Raw genomic sequence first — 21,576 nt, forward strand, 5'->3', positions numbered from 1 at the left:
CTACATCAAAACATCGCAGGACTCCTCAATAAATCAGATGTACTAACAGTTTGTCTCCAAGAACTTTCAATGAAGAATATTAATATTGACGTCATCTGTATCACCGAACACTTTATGATGTCAGGCTATGAACAGTTCCTCTCGATTCCGAACTACGAATTAGCTGCATGTTTCAGTAGAATGAGTAAAAGAGGTGGAACATGTATATTAGTAAAAAAAGGTTACCCGTTCATAGAAATTCCTGATGAAAACAACTTAGCAACAAGTAATACATTTGAATATTGTGCTATTGAAATGACACAAGCCAACACTATTGTTGTTTGTATCTATAGAGTACCAAATTCAAATAATTTAAGCATGTTTTTTTCTCGACTAGATAAATTGTTACAGCACATATCTAAAAACCGTAAGGGTAATATTGTAATATGTGGCGATTTCAACATAGACACCTTAAAGCGTAATAATTTAACATTGGAATTGGAATGCCTTTTTCACAATTTTAATCCTAAATTAGTAATCCATCAACCAACTAGACTAAAAAGTAGGACTTGTATCGATAATTTCGCACACAATCTGGGATATAAATGTACGTATGAGGTAATAGAATTGGGGCTATCTGATCACACGTGCCAAATATTAAAATGTCCAATAAAAAATAAAAATAAATGTAATTTAGATAAATGGTATATAAAAAGGCGCGACTACAGTGTTGATAATATGAAAAAGTTTAAGGACTGTCTCCACAACATTCATTTTTCTGAAATGTATCAATCAGAAGATCCAAATATTGCGTATAATAATTTTATAGAGATATTCTCACTATTTTACAACTTATGCTTCCCCTTTAAAACTATAAATCTTAGAGCACATAAAACACCACAATGGGTCTCTCGCGGAATTAAATTATGCAGCAAAAAGAAACGGGAGCTTTTGTGGCGCTACCGATTCTCGCGAAATGAATCAGACAGAAATATTTTACACAAATATACCACAAAATATAAAAAAATTATAAAACTAACACAACTAGCCCAAAATATGTACAAAATTAAAGCATCATCTAACAAATCAAAAGCGTCATGGGATATTATTAACTGGCCGAAACAAAATCAACCCAAAGCATCTGTAGCGAATATTAAAATAGGAGACAATACGTTAACGCATCCACATGACATAGCAAATGCTTTTAACGACTTTTTTATAGACAAAATAAAACCAATTTTTGGGGCGGGTAAACAAATAACAACAAATATTTTAAAAGCAAACAATTCCATGTTTTTGGCACCAAGCTCTGATAATGACATACAAACTATTATAAAATCGTTGAAAAATACTAACAGTGTAGGATATGATGGCATCTCTACAAAAATAATTAAATTTGTATCGAATATAATAAGTGGACATTTAAGTTATATAATTAATTTATGTATAGTATCTGGTATATATCCCTCAGACTTAAAGAATACAGTGGTAAAACCACTATTAAAAAAAAAATCCAACAAAGAAAATTTAGAAGCATATAGACCCATAGCATTAGTGCCTATTTTTTCAAAGGTATTTGAAAAATATATTTATGGACAAATATATAAATATCTAGACAAGCAAAATATCTTAACTAATGAACAAAAAGGCTTCCGAAAAAATAAAACCATTAATATGGCTTTGTACGATTTTTTAAATAAAGTTATTACAAATGTTGACAAAAGGAACCCTGTTTGTTCAATATACTGCGATATGACACAAGCGTTTGATTGTGTTAATCATAATATCCTGCTTAGCAAATTAGACGCTTACGGAATAAGAGGAAACATTGCAAAATTAATTGAATCCTACCTAAAAAACAGGAATCAGTACGTTGAAATAACCAAAATTGATCCAAAAACAAAATTTGAAATAGCCTATAGATCAAATCAACGTAAAATAGAATACGGTGTTCCCCAGGGAAGTGTTTTGGGTCCACTTCTCTTTATAATTTACATAAATGATTTACCAAAAGTGACAAATCATCACATGTCACTATTTGCTGATGATAGTACAGTAACCATCGCCGCTGACAGTATCAATAATATACAAAATTATGAAAATGACATTACTAATACAATTGAATTGATAATAAAATGGCTTAATAACAATAATCTTAGAATTAATATTGAAAAAACAAAAATAATGACGTTCAGTCAACGGCCTAATGTAACTGTAAATATTCGATATAATAATCAAACTTTGAACCAGGCTAATACATCAAAATTTTTAGGTTTAACTATCGATCAAAGACTGGACTGGAAAAGCCATACAGAACAATTAGCAAAAAGACTTAGTCTATCGGCATTTGTACTGTATAAATTAGCCCCAGTAGTTAACAAGGAGACTATAATCATAGCTTATCATGGTATAGTGAGTGCCATAATTAGATATGGAATTATCTTTTGGGGGAACACGACCAACAAAAACCTAATTTTCAAGCAACAAAAACGGTGCATTAGAACTATGTTTGGTCTACAATGTATTGACTCGTGTAAACCGTACTTTATACAACATAAAATTTTAACAGCCCCCTCTCTGTACATATTTGAAGTCTCCTGTTTTGTTAAAACCAATCCAACTTTGTTTCCCAAACTATCAGACATAAACAAGCGTAGTCGACGGGATAACCATAGACTGTGTGTGAGAAAGTCTAATACAAGTCTAATGCATAACAGTGTATTTTGTATGGCACCTATTATTTATAATCAAATACCATGTGCAATAAAAGAGCTACATATATTATTTTTCAAAAGACGCCTAAAAGAATTTCTTGTGCAAAAAGCATATTACAGTATCACAGAGTTTCTTGAGGAAAAGATAAAAAAATAAAATTAATTTATAGTAATCTGGATACATATATGTAATATAATCATTATTTCTATTTGCGACTGACATTTATTAAATTTTGTTCTATGACACACTGTACCGACATATTTCTATCTTTCTTTTTTGTCTTATGTTTAAATTCAATTTCGTTTAACAATTCTATTATTGACATTGTATATTTTTGTATGCTCTAGTGGCAAAACATAGCGCACTATTCACCATAACATATCAAGAACTGTATATACCTATGTTTAACAAAAAATAAATGATTGATTGATTGATTGATTGATATACTACATAATATATACTACATAAGAAGGTTATTTTTCCGTAACACGCCTAGCTGTCAATGTTTGCCGGCAAACATTCAGCTACCTCACGGGTTAAATAGAGTATATGTAAAATGTCAACCAATACCGGATTGTAGTACACTTCAGTTGAACACGGTGAGTATTCGGAACGCCAGATCTAGTACGTAGTACATACATATATACATATATTGATGTTGTATACAAAGACAACTATTTAACTATGCGTTATCAATATGAAGAATTAGGTTTCGTTTGCAGGTGCGTTAGTTTTAAAAGTATTTTATTGGATAAAACGTAGCCAATATATAAAATATTGGAAAATGAACTTCCCATCAAATCTCGTTTAGGAAAACAGCCTGGATGATGGTTTAAGAAGATTGCAATGATGTTTCGCGGTAAAAAAACAAAAACCTTATCTACGCAAATGAGCCACAAAAGTACCTAAACAAATTCAAAATCAGAAAATGCTTCTTCACATTAATTTCATATTAAATTATTTATTTTTGTCTATTTACAGTAAAATAATCCTTTGAAATGTATTTTAGTGAAGAAAAATTTATTGATACAGAGACAAAAGTTTAAAGGCGGATTGAAATTTGAAAATTGTTCAAATATGTGTACAAGTACAAAATAGCTTTGAGGGATATCGAATTATAGTCTGATACCAATTTCTGTATTTTCATATAACTTTAATACATTAATTATAATTACCATAATAAATCTTTAAATACACATTATAATCACTTAGTTACGAAGGTATAATGTCTCCCACATATGATATTTTTATAATCAACAATGAAATCAAAAACCCATCATTATTTAATGCCCCCGCGGGCAAGTTTAAATGGACAGATTCCGGCATTTTATTAGCCTAGTGGCCACTCTAATATATTTAAACCCAATATATAACTTAGGAGATGGAATTACATAAATGTATGCTTGTGTAACAGAAGAAATAGAGATGGGATATCAGATTTGTCGGATTTGTTTCGCTCTTACTATATTACACGCGTTAAAATGTTAACATTTCGAGTAAATATTCCGAATTACGCTATTTTAAATCGATAACACACTTTCGATTACCCGATCTGGGGATTAAATCGAAGAACATATCCACAGGTTCCACTTTGAAACGTTCTCGCTCTACTAATAAGGCCGATTTATGTAAAAGCAAAGCCTAATCCAAGTGACAAATCCTCATATCAAAGCACTTACGATGCTGAGCATTAGCAATACGATTGTATACGTTATTGCAAATTGAACGTCCGATAAACGCAATAACCACCACTTCTCTCATACAACTCATACATTCAATTAGAAATGTGTAATTATCGTATGGGTTTTAAATAAGCGTTATGTATCGCGATTACGGGTTGTGGCCTAACTACTCTTACGTTTTATGAGATCCTGGTACTGTTAACGGATTATGGTAATTTTGTGGAAAGAGGTGTGTTACTTATATGAAAACGGAATACCCAACAATTTATTTATACGGGCATGGCAAATTGACTATTGCACCTGATGGTAAGTGGAGTTCATATGGTGTAGACTGAAAAGTGATCATTATTTTTTTACAATTTACTAGACGGAATAATGCCTATTTAAAAGCCTATTCGGTTTATGAGATCCTGGTACTGTGAACAAATTATAATGAGCGATCCTCATAATATGTTGTGTAAGTGTCGGTTCAAGATCTTAACGTCAGGTTATTTACACCCCTCCACAAAAAAAATTGCCACACGGCGGCGCACCTGTGCTTTCCAAGGAGACAAAAACTGCGACTAAAGCACCCACGGTACGCAAACTGTGTTTCCGTCCAATGATGTGATAATATCGGGGACATAAAACTGTATTTTGAAAGAAAAAACTGTCTTTCAAGATATATTATCTTTCCAACCTAAGCTAACATGCGAATTGTTTTGGTCAAAATCGTAACCAGAACATACACCATCACAATGGAGCGTAACATCAGACCCGATGGAAGCGCATCGCACACAAACATTACTCAACACCATTTTATAACTCACGCCACCCACAAACGATAATTTCCATTAACCTTAAAAAAACACACATACACAAAAAAAAACTAACATTAATTTTTCAAAAGTATAATTATAAAATATGCACCAATAAATCGATGTCGTTGCCATAGTCGGGATTCCAACGCAGCACGGTTTAATTTTTTGTCTTTTTCCAAACGGGCATATGTGAGCGGGACGCGGTTAATTAAAACCGTACATTAGCATAAACAAATAAAATGGGCCATTACGAATTCAATTTACAATCTTTGAAATCGCTTAAATTAGTCGCAGTAAATAATATCTCGGATACAGTTTCGATAATAACGTTGCGGTGCGAGTCACGGGTGGACGCGATTGAGATGTTTTCACGCCTACAATACTTTAGATTCGGATATTAGGCTGCGGTAAGATGACGCAGTTTTGCACGCGATTGGACATACTGTAAATTTGTCGAGACTGTTACTGTAAGATCTTTCGCCCATGGGGCTACTGATCAGAGACTCGAAGTTTTGCATGAGTTTCCTATCAGTCACTCGTAAGTAGCCGTCATACAATTTCGCTATATTCAGATGTCAAACGCGTTGTTGGCGTGTCGAGATGTCGGCAAAGGGCTTAGCATAGTATAGTCGAAAAATAGGTGTATATTTTGACCGGGTTAACAAGTTCATTCACATATCGAACGTAGCAGCGACTACGAAGTATTAATCTGGAATCAAAAGAAACATCAAACTCTCAAAAACTTCAATTGGGAATGGGGAAGAAAAGTGAATTAATTACCTAGCAATGACGTGTAGTATGATAAAGAGAAAATTAAAGAAAATTATGCATAATGTAAAACAGGCAACTCACTTTAACGATAAAGCTAATTACTTTTAAATTAAATTGGTACTACATAGTCCATAAAGTTTTGAACGAAAATACATCGCAATTCCTATTACACACGATTTTTTACCTCATAATGACACAATTATATTATTTGCAACCAATGGATATATTCTTTATAATTTCCATACCAATAATAAAATTATTGAAGCCCGTGTAATCGCATCGCTTACGCCCGGTAAGGGAGCCACGCGGCTCATCGTTATGCCAACGGATACCTTCATTTTGGATTGAAAAGTAAATATTGTAATTCGCAATATGTTCAATCATCCGTTATTGTGTTACACGGTTGGGTTTGTTTTTAATATTATCAATACTATGGGTAATTTATCAAAAGTGAATTTTAATGACACCATACAGTATTTTATTTTTCCCTTTTGAATAAGTAAGCACGTTGTTTAGTAGTAAAGGTCATTTTATCCACGAAGACGCGCCCCACTACCTTTTGAGTGGGGGTGTTGCGGGGTGTCGCGGGGGAAGGGAACTGATCCAAGCACTTTCCCTGACGCTATCCATCGTGGTGTGCGTGTGCACTCGTGCTGCTCACGCACACTGTAAGCGATAAAGGAAATTAGTGGGGATGATCTATAACTACTTCTAATACTAGCAACGCCATCTATAACTTTGAATTACTAATTAGTGCTTTGAATTACATTGCGTTCGTCTTTCTGACACATTCGAATATAATGATTTTTATGCTTACGCGAATGTTAGACATCGAAATGAAACTATTTTACGCATTTTATCGCGGCTTTTTACATTATAATTTTCTCTTGACGTTTCGAAGACTTTGCAGTCTTCATGGTCATGGAGGAGACCTGCGGATGAAGGCTGCAAAGTCCTCATAACGTCGGGCGAAAATTATATATAAAAAACCTCGATAAAATCCGAAAAAATAGATTTATATCGAATTTCGCTTTCATAACCGCATCACAGAGTATATATTATAATATATTTCTCTAAATGTAATAAGTCCTTGCATCGTTGCTTGACGGAAAGAAAGAAGGCGGCTGTACCCATACAAGTATTTAGCATTAAATGAAGGAATTCCAATTGAAATATTAAGAGTGAATCGAGGTTCCTCATTGTCAGTACAAAACACAAGTTATTATGTTTCAGTGTTCAAATTGTGAAGTTAACGGCCATCCAAGCCGCTTCTTTAACACTACACACTTCGAAATGATGTGTATAGAGTTACACTACGATATTTAACATCTTGTAAATGACTATTCGTATATTTAAACGTATACGTTACTTTTATATGAGAGACTTAAGGCGATACCTCAAGGTCCATTTTCATACATTTTGTTTCGGCTTTAATCTGGGTAACTAAACAAGTATTGGCAAGTAAAGAATTTAAATTCACGTCTAGTTAGTGATTAGTTCTCGCAGTTGAAAGAAAAATGTAAAAATAATTAATAATCATGGATATTGCTGCCTTTAAAATTTCGTCATATTAAATTTTAAAGGCCGAAATATCCATGATTATTAATTATTTTTACGTTTTTCTTTCAACTGCGAGAACTAATCACTAACTAGACGTGAATTTAAATTCTTTACTTGCCAATACTTGTTTAGTTACCCAGATTAAAGCCGAAACAAAATGTATGAAAATGGACCTTGAGGTATCGCCTTAAGGTTTATATTTAACAAGCTTCTGCCCGCGGCGTCGCCCGCATGGTAAAGTTTTTTAGGGATCAAATTTTCCGTTATAAAAGTGACGCTTTATATTTTCCCGGGATAGAAAATACCCTATGTTGTTCCCAAGGTGTCAAACTATTTCCATACCAAAATTTTATTTAAATCCGTTGGGTAGTTTTAGAATTGCACGCGTTCAGACAGGCAAACAGACACGGCGGAGGACTTTTAATTTAAGAGGAACAATTCCGTCGTACATAATATTTATTTCAAAACTTTAACCGTTTACTCAGCGCACATAACAGAAGCCCTCAAGAGGAATATTTTTTTCCCGTTCTTGTAACTTTATTACTGCTCTGCTCCTATTGGTCATAGCGTGATGATATAGAGTCTATAGCCTTCCTCGATAAGAGGGCTATCCAACACTAAAAGAATCTTTCAGTTCGAGTTGGTAGTTTCTGAGGGAAGCGCGTTTAACAAACAAACAAATTACTCAACTTTCTATAATAGTATAGATAAAAAAGTATTTCATAGGACCTATCCTTACGAAATTTGGGTAACTTCTAACTACCTCTGAAATATAAAAGAACCGTGATGCTACGTTAATATAATTTAGATTTATATGTCTCCAGCTTTAGTTTTTAATAACAAAGACTTGGACTATTAAATTTATATAGTTTAAACGGTAAACTGCAATAAATTTCACAATGAACGCAGAACAAGCGACGTTAATGACTTACGATGACAAAGATAAGATTTTATATATTCTTGTTAGATTAACGATCTGACCTATAACTTCCTAGTGAAGTCACATTCTATTGAAATTCTTAGTGAATTCATAAATTCGCTTTTGAATAATTCTAGCACTAAATCAAAGTACACTGCGCTACATTATACTAATCTGCCCGAGACCTATCAAGGATTAGTAATTATTCCGCCCTTATACCTCCCCTGCCTCTGCTACTCCTGTAAGTGACTCGATAGCAGGACGCATTCATGTTATGGAAGGGGAAAGCTCGGCGAGTCTCTGGGAGCACTAATTAATATACCAATGAACTTAATCCAATATAACGTAGTCAGAAGTCTTTTAACATATGAAAATCAATAAAAAATCAAATTATCACAATAAACGCTCAGTATTAGCTCAGAATTCGGTATTTGTGCCGTATTTAGCGATAGGCTTGCAACTATTACATGGGAAGGATTATGGCGAAAATTGTGTCACCTCTGCTTACCCCTTCGGCGATAAAACACTTACGTGTATAACCATATTTCTAAATAGTGTCTTCTTTATTCTTAAACACTCCCAGTACACACTAGTTATACCCCCTCCCTGCCCTCTCACCCCCCCCCCCCCCCCCGCGCGTTCCATGTGCCCGGCGGGAGTGACACGCGCCGCGGCGGGGCGCCATTGTCCCGCTGTCCGAGACTGAGGAGATGCCCCACACGCCGCCACCGTACCGTCACGGTAGTACAATTATCGATTGTTTGAATATTAAGTTGAATTTTTAAAAGTTCTGATTGTTTAATATATTGCACAGTTTTAGTATGATCAGATTTTTTTGAATTGCTTAGACTGTTTTTATTGATTCTACGAAAAAAAAATACGGTTTAGGCTGTATGAAATAAATATAAATCGGATATCGCAAATAGTTCTTCGGTTTGCATTGTCTTTAAATGAAAAATAATTGTCATATTTATGTCGATAACACATTTGTTTCACTTATGTTTTAAAAGTGATTTGATGTTAGATTTATGCAAGTCAATAACTATTATTACTATAAGAAAATATTTCATTACATAAGGTATGTCTACTTAATATGTTTTGCCGATGATTTATGTCGGACAAGATAATGCGCACGATCACATTAGTCTCTGTCAGTAGTTATAAACTTATTATAATTTATAAAACAATTTAAAGACTTCGAAATCTGTGGCACGAATGATTTTAAAATATCACAACAAAAAAAAACTATTTAATATACACACAACGGAATGTCCTATCAAGCAATTAATCTTATGAAAATGAACTTAATAAAAGTCGATAAAATTATCGATGTATCGACAACGTGTCGCATCACTAGCGTGGCGCCTCACGGGCCCGAGCGCCGCGGGACTGCATTGTCCGCGCGTCTAAATGCCTCATATTCGGTTACCCGACTATATTACACGCTTATACGCAATATCAATATTCAACGACAGCTCTCAACAAAAAAACATAAACACCAAACACACCACTTCGATTTTCAACCACAAAATGTTTAAACATACGGTACACTTTCATTTGATTTTGAAAAAAGAGATGTTTTACCGTGTGGGCGTCGCGCGAGATATAATTTTCATTTTAGTACTCAAAGAGAACAGAACAAAAAGTTAAATAAATAACGCGAACAAAGGGCACACGTCGCACCTTGTTCAGAATCAATTTTGTCACAAAACCATCTGTGATTTACTGGTTGGGTTAATAGCTTACGGGTGGAAACAATAATATTTTATATTTTTAAATTATATGGGAATAAGTCTGTGTGTTTGAATATTTTACTTTTTAAAAAAACACGCCAAATTGTAAGATACATTGTCTAGAATTTTCATTAGAATTATGCATATTATGTATTCGATTATTTTAATCGAATTATTATAATCGATTTTAAATTCACAATCTTAATAAAATTATGAAAGTCAGTGATGATACTGGGACGTAAAAGGTTTTTTTTATGTTGGGTTACATCTTGTTGATGGAACGCTACAAACGGCACGCTACTGCATTTTGGACATTATTTTTGAACTTTTTATCAAGAAATGACGAATTCCTCACGGACAAACACGCGGGCAATCGATAATACCTTTATAAAGAAATAAAATACATAATTTATATTTATCGAGGTTATTTCTCGCGGAGATCTAATATACGGAGATGAGAAATTTAGGTAACGCACATTATTAACATAACTGGTTTAATAAAGAACAACACACTACAGAAAATAGATATTTAATGAATAGTTGATAAAGATCTTGCAACGTTTTGTAAGAATATCCATCGCGTACCAGGAGATCAGATGTGTATAGGAGGATTTATTTGCGAGAATACGCAGAACTGATACTGTAGTCAGACTTTAATGATGAAGTTTTTTAGAATATTGTTGATAAAATCGCTAGATTTTGATGAAATCTAGTGGCTAAAATATTTATAATTCTGTCCCCTACGCTCTAAAAAAATATTAAATGAAGGGAATTCACAATATAAGTTCTATTTAACTTTACTGATGATAATATTTATGTAACGATAATTGACCGTCGACGTTTATTCCTTAATAATTTACCTCTCGCTTGATCTATTGTTGTGATCGGTAAAGTCGAATTTAGCATTGTATTTTTCTCAATTACGAGGCCAATGCTTATAAGAACAAAAATTATCTCACATCACAAAACAATCGAAATAAAACATGTATTCTTAAAAATACACAGAAACCAGTTCACTTACCTCAGGGTCAATCTTCTTGTACTCCTGGTCGTCTTCGTCTACTTCAAAGTACAGCTCTGTAGAGGTCAGGGATACGGTGCCCGGCGCCACCAGCCCTGGAGCCACCAACTTCGCCTTGGTGCTAATGTTCACTGGACCTGAGGTAGGAAAAAATATTAAAGCGCCTGCATGGTTGCTCATTGCTATAGGGTTAGAGTGAGATATTGCTATTTGATTTCAGTAGGCGTTAGTAAATATGGCTGATGGGTTTGTTGAAGTTAAGTTATAGAAACCAATGATATGGAATGGGTTCTGACAATATAGATTCATATTTTGGTTATTTTTATGTTACAGGCCATAATATAAAAAATGCAATGTTTTATTTAGCTCGATCATTATAGATTTAGGATTAGAATTATAATAATTACAAAAAAAGCGATGCGTTGATAGCAAAGGTTTAGGTTATTAAAATAAAACAATAACATTTTAATTTAGACGACACAAGACGTTACAAAAGAAGAGACCATTAAGCAGAAAGAACCGATCACCAGGGGGCAGCGAATAACCACATCAATCTATATTAATGTTATAAATGAGAAAGTTTGAAACCCAATAACTCCTGAACGGCTGAATAGATATGGACTAAGTTTGGCACATAGACTGATTGAAAGAAGTCGAAATGAACCCCGGGAAAATATATATAGCGGGACAAAAACAAGAAAAACACTTCCACGCGGGCTCAGCCGCATCCAAATGCTAGAAAATAAAAATAAGTATAATTGTTTGCTGAATATTCTGGTGTAAAGCTCTGAGAAAAGCAAGCAGCACGTCGCACGCGGCACCAGGGCAACAGCAAATATAAGAAGTGTAGATAGATACATGTGATGTTGTGTATACCGGTGAGGTCGGCGTCGATCTCGCGGTCGTCGACGAGCAGCTCGGCGTCGTCGAGCAGGTCGGCGGCGGCCGACGTGGCGAGCTGCGCGCCGCGCCCCGCGCCCCCCGCCGCGATGCGCGCGTGCAGCTCCTCCGTCGCCTGCGGGCCACAGCACGCGCAATGCACACTTTGTCGCTACTCTTACAAATCATACCGAGGGACTATCTATTTTGTACTAATCATAGAGACGTGCTTTTGTCCGCTCGAGTAGATCGTTGCGTGTTGACAAAGCTCCTAATATTATATGGTGACCATGGTACAGTTTAAATTACATTTATTGATTCGTTAAGTATTAGATTGGATCCACTGACTGGCTAATTGTTAGTTGTAAGTTGGAACCATTAAGGAAATGTATGGTATTGTATTTACCTGGAGTATGGCATCTCGTGGAGGTGGTGCAGGTGGGTGTCGCTGCAACGCAGCGGCGTGATGTCGGTGCCCGCGCGGGTCCGGCACGAGGCGCCGACGTCTCCGCGCGTCGTCCTCCCACGAGTCTAACTTCCAGAACTGCGTGCTGCTGCTAATCAACACATCTCTATCGTTTCAAAAGTTTATGGTCTCCTAGTGATATACTAGCTACATGTACTTTACTGTATAACTAATTAATTGACCAGAAAGATGCGTGCTGCTTGCTGATGAACATAACTCCTTATAGGTAGTTTCTATAGTTTATGTCCTCCTAGTATTATACTTGCAAAATGTACCAATCTAGTTTTCACCAATCAGTCTCAAACAAATTCTATTCAGTTTATTATGATTTTGATACATATTTTAGTGCAATAACTTGTATAAGAGTTGAGCAGTAAACAATGTTAAAGCCACTACGTACCCAGCATTGGGCGCGGCGTGCGCGGCGGCGTGGCGCAGCTTGTCGAGCAGGCGCGCGGCGGCGGCGTGGTCGCGGCGGCGCGCGGCCGCGATGAGGCGCTCGCACGTGCGCTCCTCCTCCGCGCGCTCCGCGCTGCTCGTCGCGCACAGGCACTGCAACGTTATGGGAGCCTGGTGTCACTCGCGCAGGGGCACTATACTATCTATGTTAAATAATTCTCTCCGCATTGAGAAAAATAAACTAAATCTAGATTTTTTTTTCAACAGTTTACATTAGCAAGATATTTCGGCTTTATTGATCAAGAACTTCTAGATGTGTTTACAATAGCGAATTTTTTAACAATTCTATTATTACACGTCCAACTCGCCGCAAATCCTGAAGAACTACACAATTTACAAAAAACAACTTTGCTATGGTAATTTAGATGATAAAAATTGTTTGCAGAACTTTTGCAAGTTTTCTTAACTAAATCTCACTTTAGGAAGGCGAGACCTTTACCTAATTCAGTGCATACTTACAAACTGATTAAATGGACCAAAACCTTTTCATTCAGCAGATCCTCTATGAACTTAAGTAAATTGTAAAAGTCTCAAAGCATTACTAACCTCAAAATCGGCATGTTTCAGTACATCGTCAGCCCGCATCCTGTTTAATATGAACTCGGCTTCATTCGCTACCCTCACGATATGGTCCCTCATGGCGTGGGACAGCAGACGACCCTCGTTGATCAGTTCGATAAAGGCAAGTCCAGCATGCTTCTGGAGGGAGTTCTGCCACTCTTGAGAGCAGAGTAACATCACTAACTCCACCACAGAGGTGCTGGATTTAAAGGTTTGGAGACCTAAAAGAGAAATAAGGTTACTTCAAATCTATAGGAGGGTAAAAACCGAAACATGCAAACTACCGCCGTTGCTCCTATTGCATTAGTTATACATAAAATACATTAATAATATTTTATTTACGTACAAAAGCCACTAGGCGTAGTAAACAACAATTTAATTTTAGGCCAAATTTCTAGACAGAATGAAAATATAAAGCAAAATTATAAAGGATAGCAATAGATTGTTAAGTTCACTGCACATAGGCCCTTTCGAAAGGTTAGTTAATAATAAAAGAATTCGTAGAAGATTTGTTAAGTAAGATTATGATTTTTTAACGCAAAGTTAAGAAATAGAATTACCCCAAGGCACATTAAAAATAGCTTAGTAACGAACATGCCAGCTTTCGTAACTTACTGATGTAGAACAAGGTACCAGGAACTCATAAAGACAAGAAGCTTTACCATGCCTAGTACAGTATACCTTTACCCTCCATCAACAATTCCTGTCCGTGACTCCCGACTAAGGTCTTGGAGAGGAACGGCGCGAAGTCCAGCATTATTTCTCGGAGGAGGGGGCAGACTGGTCCCAGGGCTGTCTCCAATTTGTGCGTAAGAGATGCTTCTCTGGAGACGCCGTCCGCCGACATCGACGCGTTCATTGCGTTCAATCCGGCGAGGGTTTCGTTGTCCTGTTAAAAAATAAAATACTTAAATATTTTATTTCTACTCTTTCCTCTGCTGTTAACCCACTCCACTATAAAAACGCCGCAACATTATTTAGCAAATCACCAGAAACGAAATCTGCTCTCTGTCCAGGATTTATTATCTATTCTATTTGTGTTTATAATAAAATTTCCGAATTTATTGCCAACAATAAAATTTTTAACTTCGTAGAAATTTTTTATCACTACAACGCAAAATGAAACGCCCATTATAATTACCCGCACTAGATTTTACTTACAGAATTAAAAATAAATCTACTTACTATGCAAAGTGCATGTTCATAGTTTACTTACCGGATGGAGATGCCTCTGGGCCGTTTGTAGATTCCTATTCTGATGCCGCTGTTGCACGTGATGATGCGACTCCGAGTTCCTCATGTGAATTTGTTTATCAATATCTACGAAAGAGAAAAATAGGTTAATACTGTGTACAATGTCCTTCGAACCGCAACAACACAGGCAAATCCCGGAACGCGACATACTTATGTGGGCCACTATGACGGGTTTAAAACATAAACAAACTGTTATTAAGGTAATATAATAGCTAATGAACATTACCCTCATGCACATTGCCTTCATGGTCTCGGGTCCTGCCGGTGATGGTCGCTGGCCCACGCTCGCCATCCTCGTTCAAGTTCACGTCAGTCCACGACTCATCGTTGCTAACCTGTTGTGTATTAACCCATTAATTGACTATCAACTGAAAAGGCAGCGCTTTGGGAGCGAGTAATAAAAATTACTATTCTTATTATTTTTGACAGTCCGACAGTCCAATCTACCCTCAAAAACTGAATATTTCAATAAATTACATTCGATTATACGGAAAAAAACAATAAATTTTTGAATGTTTCTTTAAATAATTATGATTAGTAACTTTTTTATATTATTATAGTATAACACACATTAAGTTAAAATAGGTATATCAATAGGTTTTAAACATGTTATATTAATACTTTTTAAATGTGATAGTAATATAATTAACCTGTTCAAAAAAGGTTTTAGTCAACTGACTGCATGTAAAACAGTTGTGTTAGTTACTGACCGGGTGTTTGTTATCGTCCATCGCGATCTCGCTGGAGGTCTCGGGGTCGTTGTTAGTGGTCTCGTTAGAGTTCAGGTGGAAGGAGCCCGCGTCCTCTATAGAGTCCACGCTCTGTCACAACACACGTGGAAATAGTACCCCAAATTATTGCGGGATGAGGGATTACATGTGTAAAAATTATTAAACATTATTGTAATTAAGTAACGTGACATAGTCAATAACTTGTCTAAGTATAATTATAGGTCACGTGATTTTGTTCATAAAAAATGTAGTCTCTAATCCGACTTAAGAGCGTTTACGCATTCGCGCGCCGTATGTCTCAAAAACAGCACTTTTCGAAGGAGATAATATCCATCAAAACATTATTTTAAAAACATATGAATTAGTAATTATTATAGAAAATTTTGTTGTCTAAAAAGTTAGTAGAGAAAATTTTTTAATTTATTGAGTATTTGTAAATTGTTTAATGATTACTGAACAGAGGTTTTCAAATTTGCGCTTCGAACGTCTATTTCGAAGCTCAAAATATCTTAAACCGCTAAGGAACATAACAATATGTTATTTTTATCTAACTAAAAAGATCCTGAAGAAAAAAGTTAGTAGAGAAAAAATATCTTTTTATGTTTAATTCATGAGAAATAAAAATTCAAAGAATTCGTAAATTTCAGAAATGTTGGTCATTTAAATTATTTTTTTTTATCACTATATCTTACTTAATTGAATATAATATTGGATTACTATAATAGAAGAACATCTCCTTAAAAACATACAATTTAAAAATTCAACAAAATTAGCTCTGTTATTTTTTTATAAATATTTTAATTACCACTATAAAACGCAACGCGCAAATCGTTTCAAATTAGTCCGCCTTGAGGCTTTCTAGAGAGAGGACGTATCGCTCGTCGCTCCGGCCAGACTACAGTTGACCTTGCTGCGCGTAGAAAAATAGTAACGTGTATACAGTGATTGCCACATCTTAGTACTTTAGTAAGTAAAATTTTTTTTTCTTTAATGAGTGACAATAATTTTAGTAGTTACTATAAATTATTATTATGTTTCAGACACAATGGGAAGTAAAGCTATTTCTAGGCAAGAAAAGGTAACGCAACAACGCTGAAACTTCGGCTAAAGCAAAAGCTAAAAGATTGATGTACTAATGTTATAACATGCGTCTGTAGTTATGGTTGTTGCTTTTTACTAATTAAATACTTGTTCAACAGTTACTCGAAGGAAAAAATGGAACCTTAAGCTAAAACAATTAGCCCATTGAAATGTTACATGAGCTTTGTATTTTTTAGAGGATCCAATTTTATTTTTACAACATGTGTGGGGGGTCAATAGAAGCTTAATCTCAAGTTTGTGTGGTCGCCCCCCTTATCCCCTGGCCGCCATCATAGAAAAAGGGGTGAAAACACTTTTTTCGCGATATCTCGGAAACTATGCGTCTTACATAAATTTTGTAAAGTCATAATTTGTAGCAAATTGTTTTGCCTACAAATATGTTTATATAACTTTTTGCCCTAAATTAAAATTAAAGAAGTTATAAGCAAAAATGTGAGAAAATGTTTATAAAAGTTTTCTTTTTGCTCTATAACTTTTTTACATTTTACAAAAAATTACCTCAAACTAACTTATAAATGATCTTTTGAGGAAAATTGTTCCCTATATTTTTTTATTTCATTCATTTAAAACGCTGTTACAGCGCTCCAAAGTTTACCGGGTTCGTCAATGCTCATGAGAATCCGGTCGAAACAAAATGTTTAACTTATTTTTGATTTTTTTATTGTAAATATATTATTACAATTTTTTTGTTAAATTCGTACAACTTTACTTATTTATTCCTAACTCTTTTCTTTGCCATAGAACTTACCAAATTTAACTTATCGAATGTTATGCAGGTAGAAAAGGTATGAGTTACCATTTGGGGATAAAGGAGAAAAAAAACATATTTGCAGGCAAAACAATTTGCTACAAATTATGGCTTTACAAAATTTTTGTAAGACGTATAGTTTCCGAGATATCGCGAAAAAAGTGTTTTCACCCCTTTTTCCAAGATGGCGGCCGGGGACAAGGGTGGCGACCCCACACACTTGAGGTTAAGCTTCTATTGACCCCCCACACATGGCCCAAAAATAAAATTGCGTCCTCCAAGAAATGCAATATTCGGTCCTTAAATTGTAACATTTCAATTGGACTAAACGCACATTTCAAAACCCGTTTTACGTTTTACGCCCGCGGCGTGCGCGGTTGTATGCGGTACCCGCTGTATTGGCGTCCAACTAGTAGAATCGTGCGGGCCACGGTAGCACCAGCGCGCTCTGTGGTTAGTAGGTGGGCGACTGCAGTAGTCGGTAGGGGAGGGGTGGTTACAGAAATCTGACGCCATTTTCCTCCATCGTGATCGTTTCTGATATGTGTCCATGGCGTTCTGGAACTCAACTGACCGTTAACTGTCCATCTTGTAACCGCCCGCCTTGCGATAATCGCTCGCCAAGTTTGCAGGACATAATCGGAACCGCGGTGGTTACAAATCGCACAGATCTCCGGTCGTCATGAGTTTGGAAATAAAACAGCCGTTTCTCAACCACGGCGGGCGCGAGTAAAACAGCTTCGTGAGTTCTTAGCCTTATAGAATCACTTTGCTATCCCGTTGTCAAAACGTTTACAACTCGCCAAATACCCAGTGCGCGAGTCCCACTCGCACTTGGCTGATTTTTTTGCATAATGCATAGGTACGCTTACTTTCAAATAACAAGGTTTTTGTGTTCACTGGTGCGCACTGTTAAGAAAATTCAAGTGACGAGAGACGGAATCCTATATCTTTCTCCTCTTTGAACCTTAGAAATAAGGGATTTGGTAATTTATGTAGCTAGTGAATAAAACTACTAGTAGTAGTTAGTATACCTATCTTCTTAACTATTTGGGCTAGTTTAGGTTTACACGCTCACATCAATTTTAGATATTATTTTTATCCTGACGTTTAACCCTGTGCAGGTTTCGGCGTCATTATACTTGTATAAATTAAACGCGTCTAGATCCATATGCAGTTTTACTTAAGTATGTAGTGTTTGCGTAAACTTCGATAACAATAATAGTATATTCTATATATTTTTTAATTTTTAGGTAATCGAGCCTGATATTATACTCAAAATAAATAAGGTTATTAAAAGCCGCAAAATTATAGATTTTCAATATTTTTTGGATCAAATTAAAACACTCAATAACCACAACAGAGCAACAGGTTGTAGTATCGAACATTTACAACTATTGAAAGAGAATAATGTTTGCTTGCAGTCACCATTTTTAATGAAGTGTAATATGTGCAATGTGGAATTTAAGCTATTTAAGCGCTAAGAGATATACTGCTAGTATGGACGTATATCGTGGAACTGTGAATGGAGCTATGATGACTGGAGTTGGTAGATCAAATTTAAACGAACAGTTGGCTTCCATAGATTTACCAATATTAACGCAAAATGTTTACATTAAATGTTACGACGACTTAGCTAAATGATTGAAATTAGCTGCAGAGGACAGGATGCAAGAGGCCGCTAGGGAAGAAACTGATAAAGATGTTGCCTGTGGCGATGTAAAAGACGGTATTACCATACTTACAGTCAAAGCTAACTGCTGTTGGTCAAAAAAAAGTACAGAACCAACTATTTTGCTTCGTCGTGTGTCGCAAATATTATGCAAAACTATGGATACACTGGTACAACTGGTAAATTGTTATACATGGATGTACAATCGATCGATTGATGATCGATGTCACTGAGAAGCAATACCTATTAAAAAAAACTATCCAAAAAAATATAACCAACTTCCGAAAAAAGAAGTCTTTTATTTCTCACTTTTTAGTTATACACCTAAAAATGACATCTCATTACATACACCTTCTGACTCAAAATATAAATTCCAATATGTAATTTCTAATGACTTAATTAAACTTTGGACTTATGGAGTAATTATGTGGTTCATTATAAACATCGTAGCACAGTAATTTTCCTGATTTATTGTCTGATTATGAAGTTCTGGTGCCTATCTTTCGGCTTCATGATGAGCTCTACTTTACTAAAGGGTACTTTCTAAATGCAAATGCTTAAATTTTTTAAGAATTTGCATTTAAAAGTGAAAATAACAATTTGTAAAATTGCCGTTAAAATTTGTTAAAAATGTTTATTTTTTTATAATTACAAAATGATACATATAAACTATTTCATGATGAATTCTTATATATTTAATAATAGAATTCTTCATTTATCATAAATTCATAAATCATAAGTTACATTCCAATTAGATAATTAAAGCGAAAAGATCAAAATTGGTTGGTCTGACTATAAAGATAGCCGATGCGCTAACTCTACGCACACAGCTACGCACGCTGTCTGTGTGAGTGAATTTTGCGAAGAATTACCTATAGTTGACTTCACGCGCGGCACGTAAACGCTCTTAAGAGATATAACATTTGATCAAGTAATTTTGCAAAAAATTTATTCACATTTTTTAAATAACTTATTATTATGATTATTACTTGTAACATTATTAAAAAATATCTTTGTGTGAATAAAAGAAATGACATTTATATTCAAAAATCAAATATGACATTTCAAAACTAGCATCTTACAGCTAACTTAACACTAGTAGTATCGGAAAAGGTGAAACGGATTCTACACTAAGAAAACTCAAGGTGAGATAAGGGTGAATACAAAAACCATGCAATAAATTATGTGAAAAAGCGGAACAAGCAGTCAGCGACACATGCTGGTACACAACATAATTCCCAATAGGGTTGCCAATATAACTTGTAGTCTTATACCTAAGAGTATTACGAACTTACTGATAAACGTTTCACAGCCCTGTAATAGTTATAGTGTGCTTTGCTGATGGAAAAGTCTATAAATTATGTTATTTCTACACGATTGAATAATGCCTAGCTCCACAACTTACGCTGGCCAAGATGATCCATTCGAATGAACCTCTACTTGTTAGTATATATTCAGTAAAGCAGGCAACATTTTAACAGTATATTAGGCTAGTACTTTAGTTATTGTAAATGTGTGGAATATGGGACGGAGTCGTCAGATAAACACAAAATAACTTTTACCTTACTATATAACGTTCGTCGGCAAGTCGTTAGATGTATATAATACAATGTTAGCATATTTTCTCTCATACATATTTTCGTGGTACAATAGTGCGGTGTGCGTTTCATGTTTTTTCATAAACGTTACTTACATTATTTGATATAGTGGGCGTAGCTTGTAGCCTATGGTGTGACATACAATCGTCTGGTACATACATAAACTCTGTGAGAGGCGAGTGTGTTGTGTTTATGAGGAACTTGGTAACTTTTGATAAATTAATATTGGTATTAAATTTTATTGGAAGTATGCAAAAATTCTTTGACCTTTTTATCTTGTAAGAATGAAATAAAAACGCAATTTAATTATCTTATACAGATCTGTAAGTAATTATCTTTTACTTTTTTTTTCAGATAGGTACTGTAATGTAATCAGACGATGAATAATTAGTTTTAAAATAATGCATACAATTGTACTCGTGATAAGTATAAAATTAACATTTAGAGACTTTGTATATAACCAAAAGGTACCAGGAACTCATGATCAAACAAGAGTGTTTACTAATACTCGTGTGTTCACACTATTCATATGACAATGTGTTTACAAACCAAATTGACCACAGACACCGTAATCCCGGACAATGTTTTGGACCTTGCGGTTGGAAGCTTACAACAGGATAATAACATACATTTAGTAAAAGGAATTACTTATTAATAACACCCATTAAACAAGGATACAGTCCCAAATTAAAAAGTTATTACACCAAATTTCATTGAAGTGGGTATTCATAAAAGTATACACATACACCGTTTTTTTAAATATAATATGTATGAAATTGATTAAAATTCATATTAGCTCAACTCAGGTCAATCCTCGAAAAAATAGTTTTTCATCCCATGTTTTGCTAAAGATGGTGAACATGTCGAAATCTTTATACTTAATTAAATATTTTTTGAGTCTGCAAATACTGCTAATTATTTCGAGTC

The 21,576-nt window shown here is 35.0% G+C and overlaps 1 protein-coding gene across 1 annotated transcript in view; it reads right to left on the reverse strand.

Annotated features, from left to right (window-relative positions):
* LOC115455575 (neurobeachin) overlaps positions 1-21,576 on the reverse strand; it is a 665,858-nt gene that overhangs the window by 248,176 nt on the left and 396,106 nt on the right. Inside the window, exons 31-39 of the mRNA XM_037447719.1 lie at positions 15,510-15,620; positions 15,026-15,134; positions 14,762-14,865; positions 14,227-14,434; positions 13,531-13,766; positions 12,926-13,077; positions 12,466-12,616; positions 12,057-12,195; positions 11,181-11,317 (exon numbers count right to left, since the gene is read on the reverse strand). Coding sequence (XP_037303616.1) covers positions 11,181-11,317; positions 12,057-12,195; positions 12,466-12,616; positions 12,926-13,077; positions 13,531-13,766; positions 14,227-14,434; positions 14,762-14,865; positions 15,026-15,134; positions 15,510-15,620 — 1,347 coding nt within the window. The remainder of the gene's footprint in view (positions 1-11,180; positions 11,318-12,056; positions 12,196-12,465; positions 12,617-12,925; positions 13,078-13,530; positions 13,767-14,226; positions 14,435-14,761; positions 14,866-15,025; positions 15,135-15,509; positions 15,621-21,576) is intronic.

This window comes from Manduca sexta, chromosome 7, assembly GCF_014839805.1.
Source record: "Manduca sexta isolate Smith_Timp_Sample1 chromosome 7, JHU_Msex_v1.0, whole genome shotgun sequence".
In the NCBI taxonomy this organism is placed as follows: domain Eukaryota; kingdom Metazoa; phylum Arthropoda; class Insecta; order Lepidoptera; family Sphingidae; genus Manduca; species Manduca sexta.